Raw genomic sequence first — 24,654 nt, 5'->3', positions numbered from 1 at the left:
TGCCCAGAAAGGCATGTACACACAGAGGCCCCCACACAGCCTGCATGTTCAGGGGCCACAGAGGGGCCCACAGGCAGACATATAGGCACATGGGACTCACTCACAGACACGTGAACAATCAGAAAGGTACCAGACTGACCTAGATATCAAAAGCACACATGCACAAGTAGACCCACAGACACAGCTCCCAGTGAGACACATGGACACAGGCTCCATGCCTGACATCATCCTGGGACACACAAGTCAATCTTCCACGGTGGCAGGAAGGCTTTGGCTGGTTTGGCAAGGCAATAGCAGTGTTTCCCACCCAACCACCTCCCTTTCCTTTCTTTCACCTGCCCTTTCCTGGAGGTCTCCTGAGCAGGGCACAGCTCAGCTTCCCCTCCTGAGCTAATGAGGCTCTCTGTTCCAGGGCTGTGGGGTTTAGGCAATAGAAGGCAAAGTCTGAAGCTGGCTCTTGGCCTCTTTGCTGGGAGCTGGATCCTGCCTTGTTTGTGAAGAGGGATTGGGCAAGACAGCAAGGGCTGGAGAGGCCACCAGCTTCCCTCTTTTCCACCCTGGCTGCTACACAATGCCAGACCTCCGAAGGGGAGCCTGGGCTGGATCCCCAGTGTTCCCCTCCAGCCTCTCAGCCATCACATCACACCGACCTGCCAGCAGGTCCTACACATCACGCCAGTTGCCTCTGGCCACTAGGATGAGACCAGTTTCAGGCTCTGGTTTTAGGGCTGGGAGGGTCCTGTTCTCTCTTCCTGGGCAATGGCTTCCTGTGGCTGGCACTATATGGGCACAATTGGATTGGCAGAGCTGAGGGGACTGTGCCTGGGGACAGTCGGGACCCACACAAGGAGAGAGGTCTCTGTGTGCTCGACCCTGGGACTGGATTTGGGGGAGGGTCAGAATTACCCCTTAGAGCTGAGCTGGGCAAATAGATTTTTACCCAGAGGGCTGTCCCACTGTCTGGACCATCAGATGTCTCCACAGCTGTGGAATCTCCCTTTTCCTCCTGTCCACGCCATGCACACCGGCAGCGTGGTAGAATTCTAACTCCTCTTGCTCTGTCCCCGATGCCCGCCATCTGTCTACAGCCATCCTCCTCCTGATATTCAACAGGCTACCATCATTTAGGTGAAGGTCACCTCTTCAGAGGGGCCCTCCCTGATCACACTCTCAAATAACTCCCCCACCCCATTTCCTGTTTTACCTTTCCCCGTGGCACTTACTACTGTGCTTCCACATAGATGTTTATTTGTTTCTTTTTTGTCTCTCCCACTAGAATGGAAGCCCCATGAGGGCAGAGACTTTGGCCCATTTAGTCTCAGAATGCCCAAGTGCACACGAAGTCAGCATGAAGTAGACACACAAAGTATGTTAAATGAACGAAACGTGCTGAACGAACATGAGCAGGCAGGCACACAGACACGCAAGTCCTCAATTGTGAATGTGTGCGTGAGCACTCACAACCACGCACATGGGCGCAGGCACAGGCAGAGGCATGCGTGCTCACGTGCCCGGCTCCCCAGAGCCCAGGGGGAAGTGTTATCACCCATGTTCCCCCATCCAGGCAGCCTCCAGCAGGACTCCACTCAGCCCTCCCGGTGCTAACTCAGCCTGACATGCCGGTTGCACGTGGGGCTTCCTGTGGAAGCTGCGGCAAGCCCACCACCATCGTGGTAGCCGCTAATTGGCTCTGTGTTGGGCCTTGGGTCACCGCTCGGTCAGCCATGGCTGATACCTTCTTCCCACTTGTCTCAGGAAAGGCACTGCTGTCCCCTCTGCTTAGGCCTCAGCCGGCCACTGAACCGCACATGCCTGGCCATGTGGGACCGGCTGGGCCAGCGAGGCCCTCTGACGGTGGCCCCCGCTCCTCTCACTCCCGAAAGGGAGAGATCTCAGCAAACAGGATTGGCCGTGGGGTGGGCATGTGCCTAAGGGCTGTGGTGTGATAACAGGGGTATGGGGAAGATTCCAAGCCCAAAGATCTCTGTCACAGCACCTGAAATGCCACCATCGGACATTGGGCCCTCTAGGTCAATCCTTGCTCTCCCACAGGGTTTCTGTTAAAGTACACATCCCCTGATATGGCAGGGGGTGGGGGTGGGGGAGGTCCTGAAAGGTGGGAAGAAAAAACACCGCTAACTGGAACATTAAAATCGATCCTTGCTTGTATCCATCTGTCGGGGCCGTAAGCTTGATACGCTTATGCTCTCAACACCCCATTGCCAGGGATTTTCAGTGAACTGTTTTTAGAGTAGAAGCAGCTGCCCTAGCTTAATGCCACCACACCCCATTTCTGAGATATTAGGGTTTGGGTGAAGATAAAGTGGATTTTCCTCAGCCGTGTCTGGGATCCTCGGGTGGGTGCTGGGTTATCTGACTTTCTTCCCAGACAGCGGGGTTGTGCCTGGGCCTTGAGAAAGCTCAAGACCTGGCTTCCTGTACAGAGGTGCTCTCCTTGCTCCCACTTTTCATTCTTCCAGATCCTAACTTATATCCTTTCACAGTTTTGCCAGGCCCCAAGCTTCCTTCCAGTTTGGGACTGTAATATCTGTCACTCTCCACGCCATCCTCCAATGCTGCCTCCTCCAGGGAGGCCCCTCTACTGGTGCTCTGGCCTGGTTTTGCAACCAACCTGTGGCCACACCCTTGCCTGATCTGCCCCATGTAGGGGACTGCAGAGCTCAGGGAGGATTGGGGCAGCACCATCCCTCCCCTGTCTTTCTTCCCCCAGTGCCCCAGCTGGGGATTCATGACTGCACAAACCCCATCTGGTCAACAACTCCAGTGACCTCCTTTGATATATTCCACCACCCAGAGAGAGGCAGTGTGCTAGAGAAGGTCCACAACAGGCTCTGGGCCTCCCAGGCCAGCCCTGACCCCTGCTCTGGGTCTGGAGAGCTGACAGCCACCTTGCCCCTCTCCTTAGGAGGAAAAGGCTGGGGCAGGCCAAGGTCTTACTGACCCAGAATCTGGGCTGCCCCAGGGAAGGAGGAGTGGAGGACAGCCAGCCCCTCCTCCTACCCTGCAAGGCAAGAGGATGATCCAAGGCTTCTGGTGGTTCCAGCCCAGAGAGAATCAAAGCCCAAGCCTGAGGCCTTAGGGTGAAGAGCGGAAAAGTCCAGCATTTAAAAGACAATGGATTATTAAAGAGAGAGAGAGAGAGAGAGAGAGAGAGAGAGAGAAATTGAACACGAATGGAAATTACACTTCTAGCTGGATTATCTTTAAAGTCTGCCCATGGGATTACTGAGTTGGTACAGGCCCTCCAGGAGCATGAAGTGGGTGATCCTAGAGATCTATGTTCTTTTCCAGAGTTTTCCAGTCTGGAATTATGAGAAAATTTGTATGTGTTGGGTGAAAGCATTTGCAGCGGGGGTAAAGACAAGGCTCCTTCTGTGCAAATAACCTTGTTTATTGAGCCATTAAACAGGATGAAACAGGTTTCTCTCCCTTGGGGCTTTTCTGAGCCTTAATGTACTGACAGGCAGCAGAACTCTCCAAGGTAAGGGTATGGCAGGCGGACTGATGGTAGAGGACTGTGTTCCCAAGAATCACTGGAAGCCTTTGTTCTGGAATTACCAGTTAACATCTCCTGAGGAAACAGCATTTGGGAAACATTCCTGAATTGCTCTGTGGGTAATACTTCATTCTGTTATTTGCTGTCACATGTAAATCCTGCTCTCCTAAAGTACTGGAAGACAATTCTATAGAGCTGAAATCTGAACATTTCTCCTAAAAAATACTTGAGTCATATAATCTGTCATGGATCGTTGGGGCAGCCCCTTCAGACTTGCTCTAGGACGGCCCTCTCCAGAAAGGATTGTTTTTAAAGGGTGACCAACTCATCCCATTTTTACAACTGCAAGTGCCATATCCCAGGACCTCCCTCAGTCCTGCACAAACCAGACCACTGGTCTCATTACTTCTTTGCAGGTATTTCAACATATTTCAATAGCAGGGGTCAGCTCCAAGGAGCTCAGGAGCTCTCTGAGCCCTTCATGGCACCCTGCAAGAGGACTGTTACAACTGATTAGGCTACTGCTCAGCCTTCTTCTTCCTTCTGTTTAGTCTTCTGCCCCACAGGTCACACTGGCCAGGTCACACTGGCCAGGGAAGGAAAGTTACCCGCCCTCACAAGACACTCTGCATCCTGGCTCTGGAATCCTAAAGAATCCCACTCATCCTGGCCCCTGCCCTGCACAGACTCTCCTACTCACCCCTCTTACTTCATTCACAGTGCTCTTCCTGCTCCTTCTCTCTGCCTGTCCAGTCAGTTCCTACCAGTCTTTCAAGACCCAGGCAGCATCCCTCCTCGACAAAAGCCTTGCCGAGATTTCTAGGCCACTCTAACCCCTTTCTTCTCTGACCTCTGTTTGTACTGAGTCCACAGTCCTCATCAGTCTCATCTGCTGCCTCCCTGTGACTTCTGAGCTTCTGAGTGAACTTTCTAGGAGGTGATGCTTTGCCTGCCCAGCCAGTCTGTGAGACCCACGTCTGTCCACCTGCAGCCTGGTTCAAGCCCTGGCAGGCACGTGAGGGTGCTCAGAAGGGATGCACTGGTTGCCACTAGAAGCCCCTTTCCCTCACTTCTGCGTGTCAGATTTTCAGGGAGGGGTGCCCACCCTTGGGAGAGTCCTAAAGGGGCCGGGTTAGAAGGGAGGAGGCTCACCCTCACACAGAGATGCAACGCTGGCTGATAGAAAGGGTAAGTTGAGGAGGAGGTTGCAAACCCTCAGGATTCTGGGAGGAGGGAGCTTGGGCTGGAAGGGAAGTCTTTTGGGCACCTGTAGGGAGTGGCAGAGCCAGTCAGGACGCCTGGCTGCCCTGGAGCAAATCTCCCAACCTCTGCTTTCCTCACTTCTCTCCCTCTACCTGACTCAGGGGACCACCCCTTCTCTCATGGGCTCTCCCTGGAGGTCCTGAGCCAGTCCAAGGCTTGAGCTGCTTACTGTGTGTCCAAACACAGACACTTAGTGCCTGATAAGAGGATCCTAGCCAGGCTCAGCTCCGGGAGACAAAGCCCCAGAGGTCTGGGTCCTGAATTCCCACCTCCTTCCAGGAGCCCTGCTGGCAGAGGCCTGTCTGATCCTAGGACTGCCCTTGCACTTGTCCCATCCCCAGGCAGCAGCTGGTGCTGGTGGTGACTTGCTCTGAGAGGGGTCCCTGCCCAGCCTCTACTGGCTCCAGACAGCCTCCTCTGTCCAAAAGAAGTCAGAGCAGAAAGAGAGGCCCTTGTCTAGACAGGTGCTAGTCTGGCAGAGGCTTATTTACCTCTTCTCCCTTCTGAGGTCCCAACACCTGCAGCCTTGGGACACTGGGCTCTGCTCAGCCCCTTCCCAGAAAACAGTCCCACCCAGCCTGGGGACAAATACTCAGCCACAAGTGCTCAAGGGTGGGTGCCAAAACATGGAGTTTCTCCTTATTTTCCAGATTCTTCTGTGAGGCTCAAGGATTTGCAGATAAGGAGCCACAACTTTATAACCTTTATGTCCATTATACAGGATTTTGTATGTGGGAAATATTTCACTAGAAAGAGATGCACTCCATCCAAATGGTGGAATGCTACTCAGCAATGGGAAGGAGCTATTGAGACATATGACAACTTGAATGAGCCTCCAGGGAACTGTGCTTTGTGAAAAAAGCTTCCGTTTGTATCACATTCTTGAAATTACAAGGTTATGGAAAATGAAGAACAAACTAGTGGTTGCCAGCATCAGGAAAGGGGATGGAGGAAGGGAGGGAGTGTGGATAAAAAAGGGGTACTTTGCGGGATCCTTGTGGAGACGGGACTGTGGCAGCCGACATATGGACCTACAATTGTGATGAAACTACACAGAACTAACACACATACACACACATGTGCACACACGAAAGAAGGTACAGGGAAACTGGGAAAATCTGGGAGACTGATAGATCTGTGTCAATATCTGGGTGTGATATTGTGCTACAGGCCCTGGGATTTCTCTGTAGTGTTGCTTACAATTGCTACAGTTGTCTCAATAAAAACTACAATTCTTTATTTTTGGAAAAAGAAGTAATTTTATTAAAGGGGGTGTCTGGTTTCCCTACATTTGCATATAGGCAAGGCAGGGGCCTGGAAGAGATGAGGCTTCCCCTCTACCCGCCTCTCCCTTGCAATGGAGGGACCTCTTCCCTCCTGGGAGCATCTGACCTCAGGGCTAGCCTGCCTAACCCACCCCACCCTCAGTGGTTTGCCCTTCCCTCCTGGGACACAGACTGTCGGCAGCTCAGAAAGTTCTGGGTCCAGGGCTCCAGCTAGGTGCCAAAGAACAAATCCTGAGAAAGGAATGGGACAGGCTGGGGAGTGGAAGTTGGTGAGACTCATCCCCCCCGCCCGCCCCTTTACGTGTCTCAGACTCCCTACAGGGTCAGCCTCCTGGCCCTTGCTCCAGGTACACTTATTTCTGGATTTCCTGCTGCACTACAGCGTCAGGGCAGGTAACAACAGTTGGTGCAAAGTCAGATGACGGAATTTGGAATTCTATGATTTATTGAGCATCAGTGGCCTAAAGCATCCTGACCAAAAGTATGTACCAAGTGCCCCTAATCTGCTGAGAATTGGGGCCATCTGGTAGAGTGGAAAGGCTTTAGAGTCAGAAAGAACTGGGTTCAAACCCCAGCTTGGCCCTCTGTGAGGCCCTTGACCTATGGGCATTTTGGTCTCTATGAGATGGGCTTGCAGTTTATCTTATGGGTGTTGTGTAGTTAGGTGACATGATGCTCTCCCCCCCCCCCCCATTAATCCTGGAGACGGCATCCTGGAGGGAGAGTCCAGGAGCCCAGGAGGAAGGAAACTAACCCCTCTGAACCTGACAAGAGGACAGGTTCCAAAAATGGCAGTCTAGACAGAACAACTAGAGGCTTCCTGGGGCCTGGAAAATCTCAGGAGAGGGAGACTGGTTAGAGGCCCTCACAGGAGAACTGGGCATCTTGGCAGCTGGTATGGCCGTGCCTCTTCACGCTGCTCCATGTTATTTAACCCTGGCCCTCAGATGCAAACCTGGGGAACTATTGGGGGAGGGGGGCGCAAGTGTTTGGTCTACACTGAAACCTGAAATGACTGAGTTCACCTGTACATGATTAGATTAATAGCAGAGGACTGAGACAGGAATTAATCTTAGTTGTAGGAAACGAGTTGCAGTTTAGCACCCCTGAGTTTGTGGTCTATCAAAAAGTGAACCCACTACACAGGTACATACTTTCATACATGTACTTCTTTTTTTGTTTATCTATTTATTTTTGAGAGAGACAGAGCATGAGTGGGGGAGGGGCAGAGAGAGAGGGAGCCACCGAATCTGAAGCAGGGCCCAGGCTCTGAGCTGTCAGCACAGGCCTTGACACAGGGCTCGAAACCACAAACTGTGGGATCATAACCTGAGGTGAAGTTGGACGCTTAATGGACTGAGCCACCCAGGTACCCCATCATATATGTACTTTTAGGTACATATATGTACTGATACACACAGAGCACAGATGTCTCATACACACATAAAACATATATACCCAGTGTGAGCTGGTAAGTGTTTAGCAGTCAGCTTTCTGGAAAACAACAACCTGATTTATAGCAGTTATTGATTTCTGTGTTGTAAATATTCCCACCATGGCAATTTCGAGCTATAATGTGATTATCACCTAATGCAAGTTAGAAAGATGTGCACAATTAGTTCTTTGTGAGCTAGTGTAAGACAGTTCCAGCATAGCACTGCAAAGTTACATCTATACATCTATGCATCTGCTCAGAGGTGCCTACGTATCCAGGATTGCTTAGGTTCCTTTAAGAATTGAAATTCTAGGGGTGTCTAGGTGGCTCAGTCAGTTAAGTGGCTCAGGTCATGATCTCATGGTTAGTGAGTTCGAGCCCCACATCAGGCTCTGTGCTGACAGCTCCGAGCCTGGAGCCTGCTTCAGATTCTGTCTCCCTCTCTCTCTGCCCCCCTCCCACTCGCGCGCACATACACTCTCTCTCTCTCTCAAAAAATAAACATTAAAAAAAAGAATTGAAATTCTAATTGTAATTTGATATGTACACTAAGTACAGAAAAATGCATAAAGATATTGTCTCAAATACATGTCCTTGTAAACACAGAAGTCACTTAGAAGCCTATACAGGTCCAAATATATAAATAAATATATATACACCTACATATAGGTAGGTACACGTAAGCCAAAACATGCATATAAACCACACACACAGACACCCACACACTCAGGAAGAAGGAATAAACCAACCTGATTTTCTGGGATGGCTGCACTGGCCTAAGACCCCACATCTTCAGGCCGAGGGCAGGAGACTAGAAGATCAGATAGATTATTTATAGTCAACCATCTACACCTGCTTCTGCACTCTGTCTCTCATACCCCTCCTCACATCTTCTGACTTATTCTCGGCTGTCCTGCAGGTCTGGAAGAGCCTGTCTCTTGCCTTACCAGCCCTGGAGTCCCACCTCCATCCCTAGTAAGGGAGCTCCTTACCTGTCTTCTTTCACTGTGGGAAAGTGAACTCCAGCTTCTGTCTCTGCCCTCATCCCAGATCAACAGAGGGAGAGGTCAGCAGGACCCCTTACTTGGATCCCTCCTCCTGACTTCTGCTCTACCTTATCCCTTATCAATTCCTTGTTCATCTCATTCTTGCCTGGGCCATTGCCCCAGCTTTCTAAATGTCTCCCTGTTCCAGGTTCTTCCCTTCCATTTGTCCTGGTATAAGGAACCTGCCAGATTAATAATCCTAAGCAGTGCTGAGGTCACACTTGTGCTGGCAACTTCCCAATTTAGGACAAATTAGGGCTGGATCCCTTTGAGGCCCCTTGACCACTTCTCCAACTCTTGCTCCCCCAGGCCAGTTTCCCTTCTGTTTTCTCCAAACATCTTTCTCTCCTCAATCAGTTCTGCAAATTGTCTGTGCTATAGAAACAGCTTGGGGGCACCTAGGTGGCTCAGTTGGTTAGGTGTCTGACTTCAGCTCAGGTCATGATCTCAAGGTTTATGGGTTTGAGCCCCACACCGGGCTTTTTGCTGACAGCGCGGAGCCTGCTTTGGATTCTCTGTCTTCCTTTCTCTCTCTCAAAAACATTGAAAACAAAACAAAACAAAATTGTTCATTTCCTTCTTTCGTTCACAGTGGGGCATTTACTACCTCTCATGACTGCAGTACAGTGCTTTATAGTTTATAAGCACTCTCAAAACTACCCTGCCCTGCACTGAGGTTAGCCCTGTACTCCTCTCACCTGCCCTGGACTGAGGTTAGCCCTGGAAATACAGTGGTTAGTGATGTGGAAATGTGGGGGTTAGGAGCCGATGGCCAAGAAAGAATTCTTGACACATCTTTAGTGCAAAAAGGTGGTTTTATTAAAGCACGGGGACAAGACCCGTGGACACAAAGAGCTGCCCTAGGATTATGAGGAGTGACTGATTATATATGATTTTCTACCCTATGGAGGGGAGGGTGATGACAGGGTTCCAGGACTTTGAATCTATAGGTTTCTGGAAGTTTGGCTATTGATAAGATCACTTTTTTTTCTTGTAAATCATTAAGACAGTTGCAAACTGATACAGACTCTTGTCCTGCCTGACTGTGATCTCTGTCAGTTAACCACTAGTTTACTGTGAGCTTTATCAGTTAACCACTTGTTTCTCCCTCCAGCAAAGCATTAAGACAATTGGGTGTTCCTGGAGGAATGTTATACTCAGCCTGTCTCAAGTATTTGTCAAGTATTTGCTGCAGGTTATAAGGAAATTTATCTACATTTCTTTTACCTTTGTTCTCCACATCAGTGACTAAAAACAGCTGTTGTGCCTTCAAGTCAACATAACCTGTTGAGGACCTTGGGCCCCAAAGTCCTCTGCCCCAAGATCATAAGTGGATTTGGGAGAGAAGATATTTTCCTACTGTCCCCTTTGCCTGCCCCAACCCCCACTCCAAATGGAAATATGGCCTCCCTGGACTCACAGGGACAAAAAAGGGAAGACAGAGAACAAGACTGTGGCTTGCAGAAGAGGACTTTACCAACCACATGAGCATCACAGGAGGGGCTGTTGGGATGTTGCAAGCCCAGTATAATGGGCCATTAAACTTTTACAAAGCTAAATAGAGGTTAACACTTGTCTCCATTGCAACATCTTTATTTCCTTCCCATAACTACCACACCCATAGTAAGGAACATTTGTGTAAGCCTAAACTAATACTTTGGTTTCAGAGCCTCAGTTTCCTCACTTGTAATATGTGGTTAGAAGTCTCTGGTATTTTCATGGGGTTGGTAAAATGATCAAACGAGATAAAGGTACATGTAAGAGTTTTATGGAACTATAACGTACAATGCTGTCAAAAGTTCAGAAATAACAGAAGTAAAACCAAGGAGTCATTGAAGTAGTAAAAGTTTACTGTGCACACTCCAAAATAAAGAGTTTGCAAACTAGGAGCACTCAAACCAAAACATGGAATGAGGTTCACTGTTGTCACATATTGTTATAAAACAGCTTATTTAGTGACAAAACAGTGACTGTTTATTCTTTACTGTGATTGGTTATTTATGGTGTCTAAATGGGTTATTTATGGTGTCTAAATGGTTATTTATGGTGTCTATCTGTCTTGATAGATGGGGCCTCCAAAATGTGGGGCAAAGATCAGGTGGAAGCTGCTGGCTCGGGAGGTGAAAGAATTCACCTTCAGCAGAACAAAGGAAACAGGTTATTGAATACACCACAAGGGAGAAGCAGGCAAAACAGCAAAGGAGAAGCTGTGGACAAGGCAGTGGGTGGGGGCTGTTTTTAAAGGGGGAAGATGAGGTACGGCCACGTATGGAATTCTCCCTTTTTTGGTAACTATACCTGGTTCTAAGTAGCCCATTGGTCAGTTAGGGCCTATGGATATTTTGAGGTGGGTGGCCCGATGCGCCTGTCTGTACTCAGCCAGGGAGCCCTTGTGGGCCTTTTCTACATTCCATTGCTCAAGCCTGTTTGCCTACAAGTGGCCTCTGCTGTTGTAACATTAAAATTTTCTTAAATGATAGGGAACTGGTCAGTGGTTACTTCTTATGAACCTTGGGAAACAGTTTAAGTTTTGCTTATGATTTCTAGAGGAAAAAGCAAGAAATGACCCAGGTCAAGTTAGTCTTGCAAAATAAGCTAAATTAAGCCTTGTTTGACTAGACTGGTTTTGTCCTCTCAGGGAGTTTTCAAAGCTGGTCTCTGTTTGTTAGCTTATTTTGCAATCCTGTGTTTTACAATTACAGCACATCTCATTTTGGACTAGCCACATTTCAAGTGTTCAGAAGTCCCATATGGCTAGGGTGCTGTACAGCACATGGTAATTAACTATGTAAATAAAAATTAGTTAAAATCTGTGTAGTACTTTAAGGTTTCCAAAATTCTTCTGATATTTATTTAAATTGTGTTATTCTGGGGAGGTGGATGTTAAGCATTTCCATCGTAGATGGTGAGCGGCAGCAATTGTGTGTAATTCACCCAAGGTCATCAGGTAATTAGTGGTGAACCTAATCCTTTCATTGGAATCTTGGAATCTGGGCACTTTCTCTTCTGCTTCCTTTTCTAAACAAGCAGTACAAAGGGAAACTTTGTCACACATACAGGCCCCAAAGCTGACTGCACTAGTGTGCAAAAAGGCACAGTCCTTTCAAACCCACCTGTAATCTCCTCTCCTCTAAAAATCCTGCCTAGTTTAATCCCACCAGAATCTATGAGTTCCATTATTCTAAAAACGTGTGTTAGATTAAGCACCTTCCAGCTCAGATGTTCTAGGAACGTAAATGATACAAATGGGCATACAAAAATCCTCTCTCTGATATTCTCTATGACGCAGTGATTTACATTTTAACTACTCTTGAAGGGTCCACTGTGGTGTTTCAGCGTCCCAAATAGGTAAGACATGAGATAAAGACTCCTCTCTTCCAGTCTAAAAAAGCACATATATGCCAAAGGTTCACACCAAAACATAACCAGACCCAACTGGCTATCAGGGAAAGAAGCTACTAATGCAGGGTTTCTCTAGAAGGAGATGCAAGTTACGTCGCGGGGAGGGGGGGGCGGGCAGAGCAGGGACCAGGCCAGGACTCCTCCCTAAGGCTGAAGAGATGCCAAGCAGCTGACTTCCCTCCTGACCTGACAAGCTGTCCCATCGTGGGCCCCGAGCAGCCTGGAGGAGTCGGCTGAGCGCTGCAGGAGCCCCAGCCCGGCTCCTAACCATGGCTAGTATTCCCCGCCCCCCTCCCCTTCTCGCTCTTTCCCTTTTCCAATTCCGTGTAAAGAAGGAGAGTGGGGTGGTAGTTGGAGGGCAACAAAAGTTTTGTAGTCTATGTCCCCGCAAATACCCTCCCTGCACAAAGACTTGAACTGAGCGCGTACTAAGAGCTGACCGCCCCCTTATCCGGGTTGCAAGGACAGCCTCGAGGGCTCTTCTTTCCCAGCCCAATTCTAGTTACTTCCGGTTACGCACATTCGGCATGAGCGCAGCAAAAAGTCTGCGTGGTGCTTGTACGCGCAAGCGTGACTTTTGCCATCTCCAGGCAGGTGCCGGGTTGGCCATCCTAATTTTTAACGCAGTGCCCCTAACTTGTGCGCTCAGCGCCCCGGGGGCCCACATCCACGCAGGGAACTGGTCGCACCTCAGTGTCCGTCACCGACAGCCAACGTGGCTCACAGGCTGTGCGCACGCGCGAGGCGGGGCTGCCAGTAACTTCCGGGCGCTGGGGGGGGTGGGCAGGGCACTGACGTATCCAGCAGGTGGGAACCGGACACACCTTTCTGGCTCCTTCATTTGGGATCTGGTATCCATCTCGGGAGGCAGGGTCCAGGAGGTGGGGAGGGATCCGGCCAGCGTCCGGAGTTGCCGCAGAGGCCCTCACTGGCTCCGCCCCAGGCTAGCGGCGGCTCGCTAGGCCACGCCCCGCGCAGTCAGCTGGACGGCGCGGACGTTCACGTGACGCGGGGCGGTGCGGAGCGGGCAGGTGGGCGGGAGGAAACCGAACAGCGGGATCCGCGGCTGCGGCGGCGCACTACAGGCATGGCCGCTCTCTACGGGGGTGTAGAGGGGTGAGTGCAGCCCGGCGGAGGGAACCCGGGAGGGGCAGCTTGGAAACGGTCGGAGGGCGGAAGGAAGCACGTGCCCAGGCTGGCAGGCTGGTGACCTGCCACCTTAGGGTCTGGCCACTTTAGGCATCTGAAGTGCGGGGGCCTTGCGGAGGAGGGGTGTGTGCAAGCGCAGCGATGCCTTTCCGCGCGGGATCGTGTGCCGTGGCCACAGCCAGGGCGCGGGGTCTTTTATGTTTCACGGCGGAACCACACCTCTTTTTCCCACGAAGACCCACTCCACCGGCCCCAGTTAGAGAAGTTCCTTTTCCTCATTCCCGACCCTGGAGAGAGTTTGGCTGAACTGGTGTCAGGTGTGAAGTTGCTGGACTGGGGTGGAGAGTGGGAGTGTGGTGGAAGCCGGGACAAAGACCTTTGCCAGAGGGTAGCCCAAGTGCTAGGCTGTACTAGTGTCTGGAACCCCTCTCTGTTCTTGTCGGCACTTCAGGCTCCTCACGCTAGATCGAGCCCTCTGTCATTCTTGGATTTTTCCTGCTTAAAAGCTCGTTTACTGGATTTTTTGTAATAATGCTTCTCTGTATGACTGTGGGCAAGACTTTGGCCCTATCTGGGCTTTTATCACATGTATAAAGTGAGAAGAGGGATGAATGAGAGGATTGCCAAGTCCCCTGCCAGTGAAAGCATTCTGTGGATGTGGGTGTGTCAAACCCGAGCTTAATAGAGGGTGGCTCTTGTCTCAGCCCAGGTACTTACTTTTGAATCTGAAATTGGGATTACCTCTGTGGCAGCCACATCCCACTGCTGGCTCGCAACCCAATGTCTTTTTTTTTTTTTTTTTAACGTGAATTTTTAAGGTTGATCTCCCCCATCCTATCTGTTAAAAAAAAGTACAGGAGCTTGTGTTTATCCATGTTCTATTCATGTGTAAGATAATGGCGTATTTTTCTAGTTTGTCAAATTCTTTTGGATACTGAATCTGCCACCTCGTGCATTGACTACACCCTTGAAACTTCTTGTCGTCTTTGAGTTTGAACAGTGGGACGTTTGGTGTCCTCTTCTGATATTCCCAAGAGTACTGATCGATAAAGAAACGTACATCACACCGCCACAGACCTCTCACCAAACTACCAATGACCGTTTCCCCCATTAATAAGCATTTTGCCATTTGGTTGCCTAAGTAGGCATAAACTCTCCCTGCCATCTGCCAGTGTTTCTCCCAAGGGTTTCTTGAAGAACTGGGAACTGGACCTTGAAAGGCAGCCTTTAGCTATTGTGAAAGAAGCAGAGATGTGTGCCATTCCCTTTAGTCACATTTACTGAGTGTTGCTGTGCCAGGCATGAGGGTGGACACGTGATCCAGAGCTTGGCCCCATGGAGCTGGTAGTCTAGTGAGAGGCAGATAGGAAAACATCTAAACATTCTTAACAGAATCTTTGAGAGTTATGGGGGCACTGATACGGCTTAACTGAGGCAGCCGTGGGGGTTGGGGTGGGCCACATGTCAGAGGTCTCAAGGACCAGGTGATCGAGAAGTAGGGTCTTGCAGGATAAGTAGGACATTCCCAAGGGAGGCTGAGCAGGAACGTTTCACTTCGGTAGCACATCAAACACCAAACCACAGAAGTGGGCTTGGGCACGGGACTTGGGTTTGCTGAAGCTGCCTCCATCTCACTGGACTCTGCCTGTGACAAAGGACTGCTTAAGCTTAGCCGTACCTGCAGGTTTGTCTGAGTAAGACTGAGTGCCGCCTTGTGTTCTGTAGGGGAGGCTCACAGTCCAAGGTCCTTTTACTCTCAGAGGATGGGCAGATCGTGGCAGAAGCGGATGGACTCAGCACAAACCACTGGGTAAAGACCACAGTGAGGGACCAGTGGGTTTGGTTGTGCTTTTATTCTCTGTAGCTCCCATTAAGGTGGTGGTTGGGGCCACTTACAGCAGCCTATAGGGGCTACACAGGTCATGTAAGCCTTTGTAACTTCTCTTCCCTTGCTTGGGGCCAGCTGATCGGGAAAGACAAGTGTTTGGAGAGGATCAACGAGATGGTGAACAGGGCCAAGATGAAAGCAGGGGTGGATCCTCTGGTCCCTCTACGAAGCTTGGTGAGTCTGGGATAGAGCCTGGGAATTAAGTCACAGAAACACAGCGATTTTCACTAGATGAGTCTGATAACGACAGAGTGAAAGGCCTTGAGGGCTTAGTCTCTGATGTAGAAACATATTCTCACCTGTTCTTGTGGCTCAGCACAGAGCTTGACCTATAAGCATTCATTAAATGTTAGCCGTTATTCTTAGCTCAGATGTTTCTCTCAAGTTGCTGTAGTGCTGACCACTCCCTGGCCATAGCCTCAGTGAGATGTTCTGCAGGCCCAGCTAAACCCCATGTGTTCCAAACCAAGTCTGTCTCCTCTGCTTGCTCTTCCACCTGACTTTTCTGTTCAGGGCACTACTGACCCTCTCATGCTACAAACCTGGCATTGTTGAATCTCCTCTCCGGGTTCATTCCCAGATCAGGTTCCTCTTGCAGCCACAGCCCTCTGATGGGTCATGTTTAGGGTAGAAGGAGGACTTATGCCCCGACGTAGAGAGAAGGGACAGACACCATGAAGGGAGGGGGTTGCGAAAGGAGCTGAGTCTAGGGTGCTGCTCGCTAGCTCACCTCCCCTGTGGCCTAGGGCCTGTCCCTGAGCGGAGGGGAGCAGGAGGACGCGGTGAAGATGCTGACGGAGGAGCTGAGGGACCGATTTCCCTACCTGAGTGAAAGCTATTTAATCACCACCGATGCTGCCGGCTCCATCGCCACCGCTACGCAGGATGGTGAGGAGAAGGGAGGGGTGAGATTGAGAACTGGTTTTCTTGGGAAAGCCCCTTCAGGATAGCCAGCAGAACTTGTCTTACAATATCTGGAAGGCAGGCGTCAGCATACCCCGTTCCCTTCTCCCTGTTCTTTTTATTGGCTTAAGTTCCTGTCAGAACAAGGCCCGGGACAGAAGGTGGGAGGGCAGAACAGTATCTTGATGAGAGGCAAGAAGAGTGAAACCTAAGAGTGTACTGCAGAGGAGGGAGCCCCTGGGGCAGTGCGGGGATGGGGATGGCTGGGAAAGCAGTTAAGTGCTAAAAAGAAAATGGGAGGAGCTCTGTGGTAGCAGTGTAAAAGGGCCTTGGTATTATTGCAAGATCAGCATTTCAATCTCTGTTCCTATTTTGCCAGCGTACCATCTTGGAGAAGTTCTAGAACTCTCTGAGTTTCAATTTCCTCCACTCTAAAATGGGGCGGTTGTATTCACAAATGTAGTTTAGAATGTTGAATCAGTATCACTGTGTGAACAGGATCTGGCATAATCCCTGGCTCATAATAGGCACTCAGTAAGGCAGGTAGTCTCTTGGCTGGGAGAGGAGACAGGCTCGTGTTCCTCTTGTCTTCCAGAGAAGGGCTCTGTGTAGACTGGAGCTTCTTTGAGACTCAGGCCCTCCACTTTCAGGCAGGAAACTAGCTGGGCTCGGTTATCTCTACAAGATTGGGTGGTGAACCCAGGGCTGGTTTCTGTCCTGTCTTTCCTCAGAAGCTGTGTGCTCCATGGGGGGCCTTGACTACACTGAACCTCCCATGCCCTTTCCCCAGGTGGGATCGTGCTCATCTCTGGGACAGGTTCCAACTGCAGGCTTATCAACCCGGATGGCTCAGAGAGTGGCTGTGGCGGCTGGGGCCACATGATGGGGGACGAGGGCTCAGGTGAGCTCATGCTAACTGGGCCTGGCTCTGGCTCGGGGTCCTGGACCCTTCTCTTCCTTCACCTCCCCATCTTCCTCTCCCCCTGCCCTTGGCCCCCGACCCCTTGGGGCTTTCCTCAGACAGCTCCTGAAAAGTTGTTCTGAGTACAGGATAATGACTGAGAGGTGCCAGACTAGTGGTTGACCTTAGTCCTCAGCAGTGATCTGTATCCAGATTCAGATTCATGCCTCAGCGTAATAGTTGTTGCCTACCTGTGTTCATTTTTGGAGTCCTTTGGGAGAAATTGACACTATGAAAGTTAAGGCCATAGGTGCCAGGACATCCTGTATCAGTCTGCTAGTAGGAGAGAGGTATAGAAGCTCCTCCTGCATGACCTCTTCATAGGTAGCAGGTGTACATTTTCATAGGGGCCTTTGGGGTCAGCTCATGGCAGTGACTACAGTGGTTTGTGTGACAGCTGACCGACTTTATTTTGGGGTAGGAGCTAGTGTGACACAGCTTCCGCTGTCCTGTCTTCCCCCTAGCTTTCCCTTAGTGGATTGGTCAGATACAGTTTAAACTGAGGCCCCAAGGCTGAGAGTTGGGGCACCTAATTTGCTGTAATATCCATGCTAATCATTGACCTGTCTAGGTCTGAGTTTCCCTATCTGTGAACCCAGGGAGATTGCCCCATCTACTTAGTCCTCTCTGCTTTCCACAGCCTACTGGATTGCACACCAAGCAGTGAAAATAGTGTTTGACTCTATTGACAACCTAGAGGCGGCTCCTCATGACATTGGCTACATCAAACAGGCAATGTTCAACTATTTCCAGGTACTTCCCCCTGCCTGTGGTAAACATGCACACCTGGGATGGGCAATGGCTGCTGAGCAGGAGGGAATGTAGATGGATGAGCCAAAGGGAAGTTGGGGTGAGTTGTGGGTCAGAGCTGGAGGATGGAAAAGTTCCAAGTGAGGACAGGATTCATAATGATGTAGGTGATACATTCCATGAGGTTGTCAGGCATGAGGAATAGGTAGGCTGGGGACAAGTGGTTAGCTAGAATTCATTCTTGGGCAGCTAGACCCTGCTGGGAGATGAAGGCAGATGCCATTTTAGGCTTGAATGAGAAGTGCAGGGTGAGATCAGGAGACTGTGTACTCAGAGACAGCAGGTGAAGGTTGCACAGGTGTGTTGGACAATGAGCTGTCTCTGGCCTGTATGGGTCAGGGAGGACAGCTTATTAAAGAGTTGGGCAGGGAAAGTTCTTAGGGAGATATAATCTCCTACCCAGGGCATTAGGGACTGACTTTTCCTCTGTCTGGGCCATGCTTACTTGTAGTGGGTTAGGAAACAGCTGCCTTTAGCTGAACCTGAGGTAAAGGGGGAGACAAGGAAGAGAAATCTATTTGATAGACACCTCTGAGTGGGAGCTGCTTTACGGGGGCTAGGGATCGGCTCAGTGAAGGAAATTAGAGTTGCTGGAAGATAGGACCTGTGTTTTCAAAGTTCATGGATTGATGATTAAAGAGAAACTCTGGCCAGGGCCAAGGTGAGGAATGGGGAAGGACCAGGAAGAGAAATTACTTTGGATAGCAGTTGCCGTGGAAAGTGGAGGTAAGCTACCCTGACCCAACAGATTGGTTCTACACCCACCGATATATCTGCCACTCCCTCTTTTGTCCTTTAGTCATTCTTCTAAAGTCGTTTCAAAGATTAAGGGAGACCATGTTCATAACATGCTTAATATATTGCTGTAGGTGCCCAAATTGTAGCCCCCTTGTTCCATTTTTGTAGTGTATTCTGGAGAAGCACTGGTTGCTCAGGACCTGCAGAGGCAGTTTGTTGAGGTGAAAGAAGGGAGAGAAGTTTGTGGTCAGAGAAGTTTGGGAGAAACAAATAGATTTCTTGGTTCTGGACTTCACAGGGCCTTTAATTTGCTAATGTGCACTGTGACTCAGGGTTGCAATGTGCGATAGTCCTTAGATTCCTTTCCCCAAAGAAATCTTTTCATGAGCAACTCAAGGAACTACTGAACACACCTTGGTGAGCCCAGATCTGTGATATGTGCTGTATGTATCCAAGCTAAGGACAAGGAGTGATGGAATCCATGTGGGGAAAACAACTTTTTTCAAATGAGAAATCTCAAATCTTTATATTCTCTAGAACTTAAGAAACAAACATTATTCCAGCTTTCCAAACAGAGACATCAGGAAGGTCAACTTGGGTGGGCCAACTGGTTATTTTCCTTTGTTTCTGATAACTATCTGTGCCCTTTCTCTGTCTCTCAGGTGCCAGATCGGCTAGGAATCCTCACCCACCTGTATAGGGACTTTGATAAATGCAGGTTTGCTGGGTTTTGCCGGAAAATTGCAGAAGGTACTAGATAGAGGTGGGGCAGGGTTTTATTTAGTTTGTTTCTCAAAGACCTCCCTAATTGGGGGATAGAATGGGGTTCGTATGGAAACTGGAAGCTAATTTCCCTTTGACCAAGTGATTTCAGTTCTCTGCCCCCATGCGCCTTGGTTCTGGTGGGCCTTGGAATGGAGCTTGAAGGACACGTGGGTTGTATGAAAATTATTTTATATTATCTATGTTTCTCTTCTTGACAGCTGTTATGGCTTGTGCAGGCTATGTTTCTGTTTCTGAGAAATTTATGAAGCAATTCTTTGGTCACATCTATAATTAAAAAAAAAACAAAACAAAACAACTAATGATACCCAAAAACCTAGGAGGTCATAGAGAGGTTTGGCCTGTTGGGCTGGGTGTCAGGAGAAGCTAACCATAGGGCTTGCTTGCCTGCACATTGCTTCTCCACTATAAGGTTCATACTCCTTTCATTTGATTCCTAAAGCCTCATGGCATTATAGGACCCTCTTAGGTCTTGCTGGACTGAGACCCTTTCAGAGCAGAGCTAGGGAGGGGCTGACCAACAGCAGGCTGTTGGATGGGGGCTTAGGGGGGCGGGGAGGCAGGAGCACCAGCCAGCTGCCCAAGTAAGGTCTTGGGTCCCTAGAGGTGAGAGACCTTCAGGGATAGACTCAGTAACTGTGTAACCTGGAGTACAGACCAGGTGGCACTGTGCTCCTCCGGGGCGGGGGGGCGGGGGGGATGCCCCTTCTCATGCACGTGGGATGAACCTCCTCCATAACAGGACACCCCTCCTAAGGTGGGAGTATGTGGTGTGGGCAGGGGAGTAAGGATGGAGAGACCGCTTTGGAGGCTTGCTTACCTACATGCCAATGAGGTGGGCATCCATTCCTACTTTGCTAGCTATGGGTACTCCTGTTGCTGCCCTGCAACAGAGGGAATAGCAGAGGACAGGCAGCTCGCTAGGTATTCACTAGCTCCCTTCCCTCCCCTCTCCCCAGGTGCTCAGCAAGGAGATCCCCTTTCCCGTTTTATCTTCAGGAAGGCTGGGGAGATGCTGGGCAGACACATTGTGGCTGTGTTGCCTAAGGTTGACCCGGTGAGTTGAGGTGGGAAATGAATCCTCATTTATCCCCGCAGGTGGGATGCTGCGGGGCCAGATTTGACTCTTTCTCATTAGGGTTGAGACTGTCCTATCAAACTCTGTAAATGGGGCGCAATTTTAAATGAGCTTAGGGTATGAGAAAAATTCCGTATAAAGTCTGTAACACATGGAAATTCTTTGGTCCAGAGCCTCCCCTCTGTGGCCGGCCTGCAACCTGTATTTGTATATAGTAAATTGGTTTAATGTGGTGCATGTTTTTGTCGATTTCCGTCTCTTCCCTTCCCTCCTCTGTATTGTTGCTTAACCCTTTTTCCTTTCCTTTCCCTCCCTTGGTTTTATGAATCCCCCTGTTTTTCTCCCTTATTTTCCATACACCTTGGCTAGAGGGAGAATAACTGGGATAGGGTAGGCTGGACTTAAGAAACTACCCCACTTCAGCACTGGATAGGTTTGGTCGCCCCCAGTAGCCATTTCTGCTCTCTGCCAGGTCTTGTTCCAGAGGGAGATGGGCCTCCCCATCCTGTGTGTGGGCTCTGTGTGGAACAGCTGGGAGCTGCTAAGGGAAGGTGAGTATAGGGTGGGTGGCAGAAGGGGGTGCTTGGGAAAGCTGCCTGCCCAGGGAGGACTTGGGACCTGGGCCCAGAGGCTTGGATAGGCCATAGCCCTTAGCCTTCACTCTGCCATGGAGCCCTTATACAGTGTCCCATCTAGCTTCCTTGAACTCTTAAACGATGTTCTTTTTAAAGGATTTATTAAATATGCACCACTTTTTTTAAACATTTTATTTTATTTTTTGAGAGACAGAGACAGAGTATGGGCAGGGGAGGGGCAGAGAGAGAGGGAGACAGAGAATCCAAAGCAGACTCCAGGCTCTTAAGCTGTCAGCACAGAGCCCATTGCGGGGCTAGAACCCATGAACTCGAGATCATGACCTGAGCCGAAGTTGGACACTCAACCAGCTGAGCCACCCAGGCGCCCCTAATATGCACCACTTTTTAAAAATTAAAGATAAACCTCACTTAAAATGAGAGCTACTGACCAGCATGTGGTGACATTTGTAGTCAACACAGTCCCAGCCAGAAGGAAACCAACCCAGCATTGGTTGGTTCGGGTAACTGTGGTTTCCATTAGACATTCTGAAGTAGTTCAAGGACCCCATTGCTTCCTTGGAGTTCCTGGCATTGGGTGCTTGGTGGCTGCAGGCTCTAGGACCCCACAGCCATTACTGGGCTTCTGTACCCTGCTGCCCTGTCTGTTAGGGATTTGGCATGTGGGCCCCTCAAAGACCTGTGTGGGAATGCCTCAGGGCCTGGGCCTCTTCTTTCCCTGTCTTTGTCCCACCTTCTCCTGGTCTCAACCACAGGGTGCTGGTCTGCTGTCACCTCCGTCATCTGCCCTCTTTCCCTCCAGGTTTCATTCTGGCACTGACCCGGGGCAGAGAGAAACAGGCCCAGAACTCCTTCTCCAGCTTCACCCTGATGAAGCTGCAACACTCCTCTGCCCTGGGCGGGGCCAGCCTAGGGGCCAGGCATATTGGGCACCTCCTCCCCATGGACTACACTGCCAATGCCATTGCCTTCTACTCCTACACCTTCTCCTAGGGGGCTGGCCCTGGCTCTACCACTACAAGCCCAGTGGACACTGAGTATTGGAAAGGAGGAGGCTTTTTTCCTTTTCCTTTTTTTTTTTCTTTTTTTAAAGAAAAACACATATGAAAGAAAATAAACACACTTTACCCACTCCCCAATTGGATTGTGTTATCAAGCACACTTGCTGTGTACATCCTCAGGGCACCTGCCGGTAGGTATCCTATAAAGCTCAGGAATGGTTTTAGTCTAGGATTTAAAGCCCTGTGCCCAGGTACTTGGCCTGTGGTTTGCGATCTGCTTGCCACGCAGTTGCACAGAACATTCACGTGTGCCATCCTTCCCCAGCCCCCCAACATTAGCATATGTACATGCTGTGCGGCTGCCAGTTAAACAGTGACCTCAGTTGTCTCCTGTCAAAATGGGTAATGATGCCTATACAGCCATTTTTAAGGAGCGAAAGGTTTTCTGTGGAGAACATCACAGGGACTAACCTTAGACACACCCTCACCTCCTGAGAGCCCCGGTAGAGTTTAGGGGACAGTACCATTCTGGTCTCAGAGAATTACCTCACTGGATTTGGTGCCTCTAGGTAAACAGCACATTTTGCAGTTTTTCCCCATGAATGAGTTCTTGAGAGGTTATGAGGATGACTTAGATCCAAGAAGGCCAATTAGACACAACTAGGTGGCCTCCATATTCCTGGTAACTCCTAGCCTGGCTCTGGTTATAGAAGACATTTGGCATTTGTTGTGTGACACATAATCATGAACGTCGGTGAAGAGCAGATAGAATTCCTGTCCCCTGGATACTGTTAGTTTGATCAGTAAAGACCAGGCCAGAGCTTCTTGTTTTGCTGCCCATGCTGCTCGGTGAAGACCAAAGACGGAGTCTCTGTCCACAGTGGCTGCTTCTGTAGATGTTCAGAGTGTAAGCTGTTAGAAGGCATGGACCATGTATCAGACATTGGTTCTCAAGCTTATATGCATCAGTTATTCTAGATTGTGTTATCAACACAAAAGACTTTTGTCTTTCTCTTCTATAAGGTGTCTGATTCAGTAGGTCAAAGAAGAGGTGGAAATGTTCATTTTTGCTGAATACCTTGGGTGATTTGTGCTGCAGAGGTCCAGCACATGTAAAAAACTTTGAGAAGTTTTTTTACATGATCTCAGGACCAGGACCAATCAGTATTTTGGATTTAGAATCTAAAACTTCGTTGGTGGAGTGTACAAATAGAACATAAATATAAGAGTTCATATTCTTCAAGAATATGGCCATCCCTCTTCCTTACCATTCATTGTCTAGGCTCTGCTATTCCAGTGGGACACTACAGGTTTTAGAGCCAAGCAAGGAGCACATCTTAATTGATTTTTTAGTCCCCGTGCATAAGGGTTGAATAAATGTTAGTTGAGAAAAATAAAGGCAATATTAAAGTGCACAAGGTCAAATGTGTTCCTATCTCCTCATCCAGTGTAATTTTCCAGCAGGAGGGCCCTGTTACCAGAGGTTGTGGTGCAGAAAGTCATAGTGATTTTTGATGAGTTTCTCCACCTTTTATTTAAACTTATAATGTCCTTCCCTAATAAGATACCAGGAGTAACTAATGGGATTCCATGCTATGAAGGCGTTAGAGATGGATATATTCATCTCTCCTGAGCCTCAAACAGCCTTGTGACCAAGCAAAAGCATGGAACAAGAATGGGACTCCAATGAAGCCAGCACTGCTTTACTACTCTACCTGTACATCAACAGCACAGCCTCATCTATATCATTCATTCAGCAAGCACTGAATGTCTCGTGGCTGTGATGGGTGCTCTGAGGATTAAAAATGAGGGGCGCCTGGGTGGCTCAGTCGGTTGAGCGTCTGACTTCAGCTCAGGTCACGATCTCACGGTTCGTGAGTTCGAGCCCTGCGTCAGGCTCTGGGCTGACGGCTCAGAGCCTGGAGCCTGCTTCCGATTCTGTGTTTCCCTCTCTCTCTGCCCCTCCCCCATTCATGCTCTGTCTCTCTCTGTCTCAAAAATAAATAAACATTAAAAAAATAAAAAAATAATAATAAAAATGAGTACACCCCTATACCTCATACCAACTGAGAAGTTGACAAAAATTTATGGAACTGCATGTTTACAATATCTGCTTTTCTGTAATCTACTTCAGTTAAGTTTAATAAAATGTTTTAAGTGAATGAAATTTATGGACAAAAATTTATGGAACTGCATGTTTACAATATCTGCTTTTCTGTAATCTACTTCAGTTAAGTTTAATATGTTTTAATGAATACAACATTCCCATCTTCAAGGATGTGAATAAATGAATAGACATAACTATAGTATTTCAAAAAGGTCTAAACAGGCAAATCAGCTCAGATTCCACCCCCCCCCCCCCCCAATCCTGGTTTTAAGAAGGCAGCAAAGAAAACCAGCACTCGAAGCAAAACCCATGGCCCATGAGCCATGGGCGGGTCTGACGATTTTGTCATATGACAAAGCCCCTCAAGAGAATCACTGGGAGATTCAAGCTAGGTGTAACCTGAATAAATATGAGTTCTCAAACATCCCCACAACAGAACGGACAATGTCCAGTTGTTAACCCGGTAGCTCTGGTACCTAGGTCAGTCCTTGGTACCTAGCAGGGTCTCCCAACTTTTTCAGGATTTGAAAGGCAGAACTTTTACATGTTTTCTAGATTGGAGTCTGTTTTCCCCAGAGGCAGGAAGAGAACAGCTATCCAATTTCCTTAACTTCCTTTCAACTCCAAGGATTTCCTGTTAATCATCTTTGTTCAAAGCTGTACAGAGGGACGCTTGGGTGGCTCTGTCAGTTAA

The 24,654-nt window shown here is 49.2% G+C and overlaps 1 protein-coding gene and 1 long non-coding RNA gene across 4 annotated transcripts; one reads left to right on the top strand and one right to left on the bottom strand.

Moving 5' to 3' along the window:
• Positions 1–3,391: 3,391 nt before the first annotated feature.
• LOC145715362 (uncharacterized) lies at positions 3,392–12,880 on the bottom strand. The gene is made up of 2 exons (XR_014137414.1): positions 12,774–12,880; positions 3,392–3,592 (listed from the first exon to the last, which is right to left on the bottom strand). It is a non-coding gene; the product is annotated as an uncharacterized LOC145715362 (long non-coding RNA).
• A 17-nt stretch (positions 12,881–12,897) lies between these two features.
• On the top strand, positions 12,898–24,005 carry NAGK (N-acetylglucosamine kinase). 3 transcript variants are annotated; one of them, XM_060658431.3, is made up of 10 exons: positions 12,898–13,065; positions 14,824–14,908; positions 15,062–15,160; positions 15,733–15,874; positions 16,680–16,790; positions 17,491–17,603; positions 19,061–19,148; positions 20,141–20,238; positions 20,732–20,810; positions 23,418–24,005. In XM_060658431.3, the coding sequence occupies exons 1-10, from the start codon at positions 13,037–13,039 to the stop codon at positions 23,432–23,434; spliced, it is 861 nt and encodes a 286-aa protein (XP_060514414.2). In that variant the 5' UTR covers positions 12,898–13,036; the 3' UTR covers positions 23,435–24,005. The 3 variants fall into 3 exon arrangements, with proteins under 3 accessions (XP_060514414.2, XP_060514397.2, XP_060514405.1); XM_060658414.3 differs by lacking the exon at positions 23,418–24,005 and adding an exon at positions 21,655–21,991; XM_060658422.3 differs by lacking the exons at positions 14,824–14,908; positions 23,418–24,005 and adding an exon at positions 21,655–21,991.
• Positions 24,006–24,654: the final 649 nt, after the last annotated feature.

This window comes from Panthera onca, chromosome A3 (genome assembly GCF_046562875.1).
Source record: "Panthera onca isolate mPanOnc1 chromosome A3, mPanOnc1 haplotype 2, whole genome shotgun sequence".
Taxonomy (NCBI): Eukaryota; Metazoa; Chordata; class Mammalia; order Carnivora; family Felidae; genus Panthera; species Panthera onca.
Note: the sequence above shows the minus strand (reverse complement) of the source record. Positions and strands in the feature narration are given on the sequence as shown.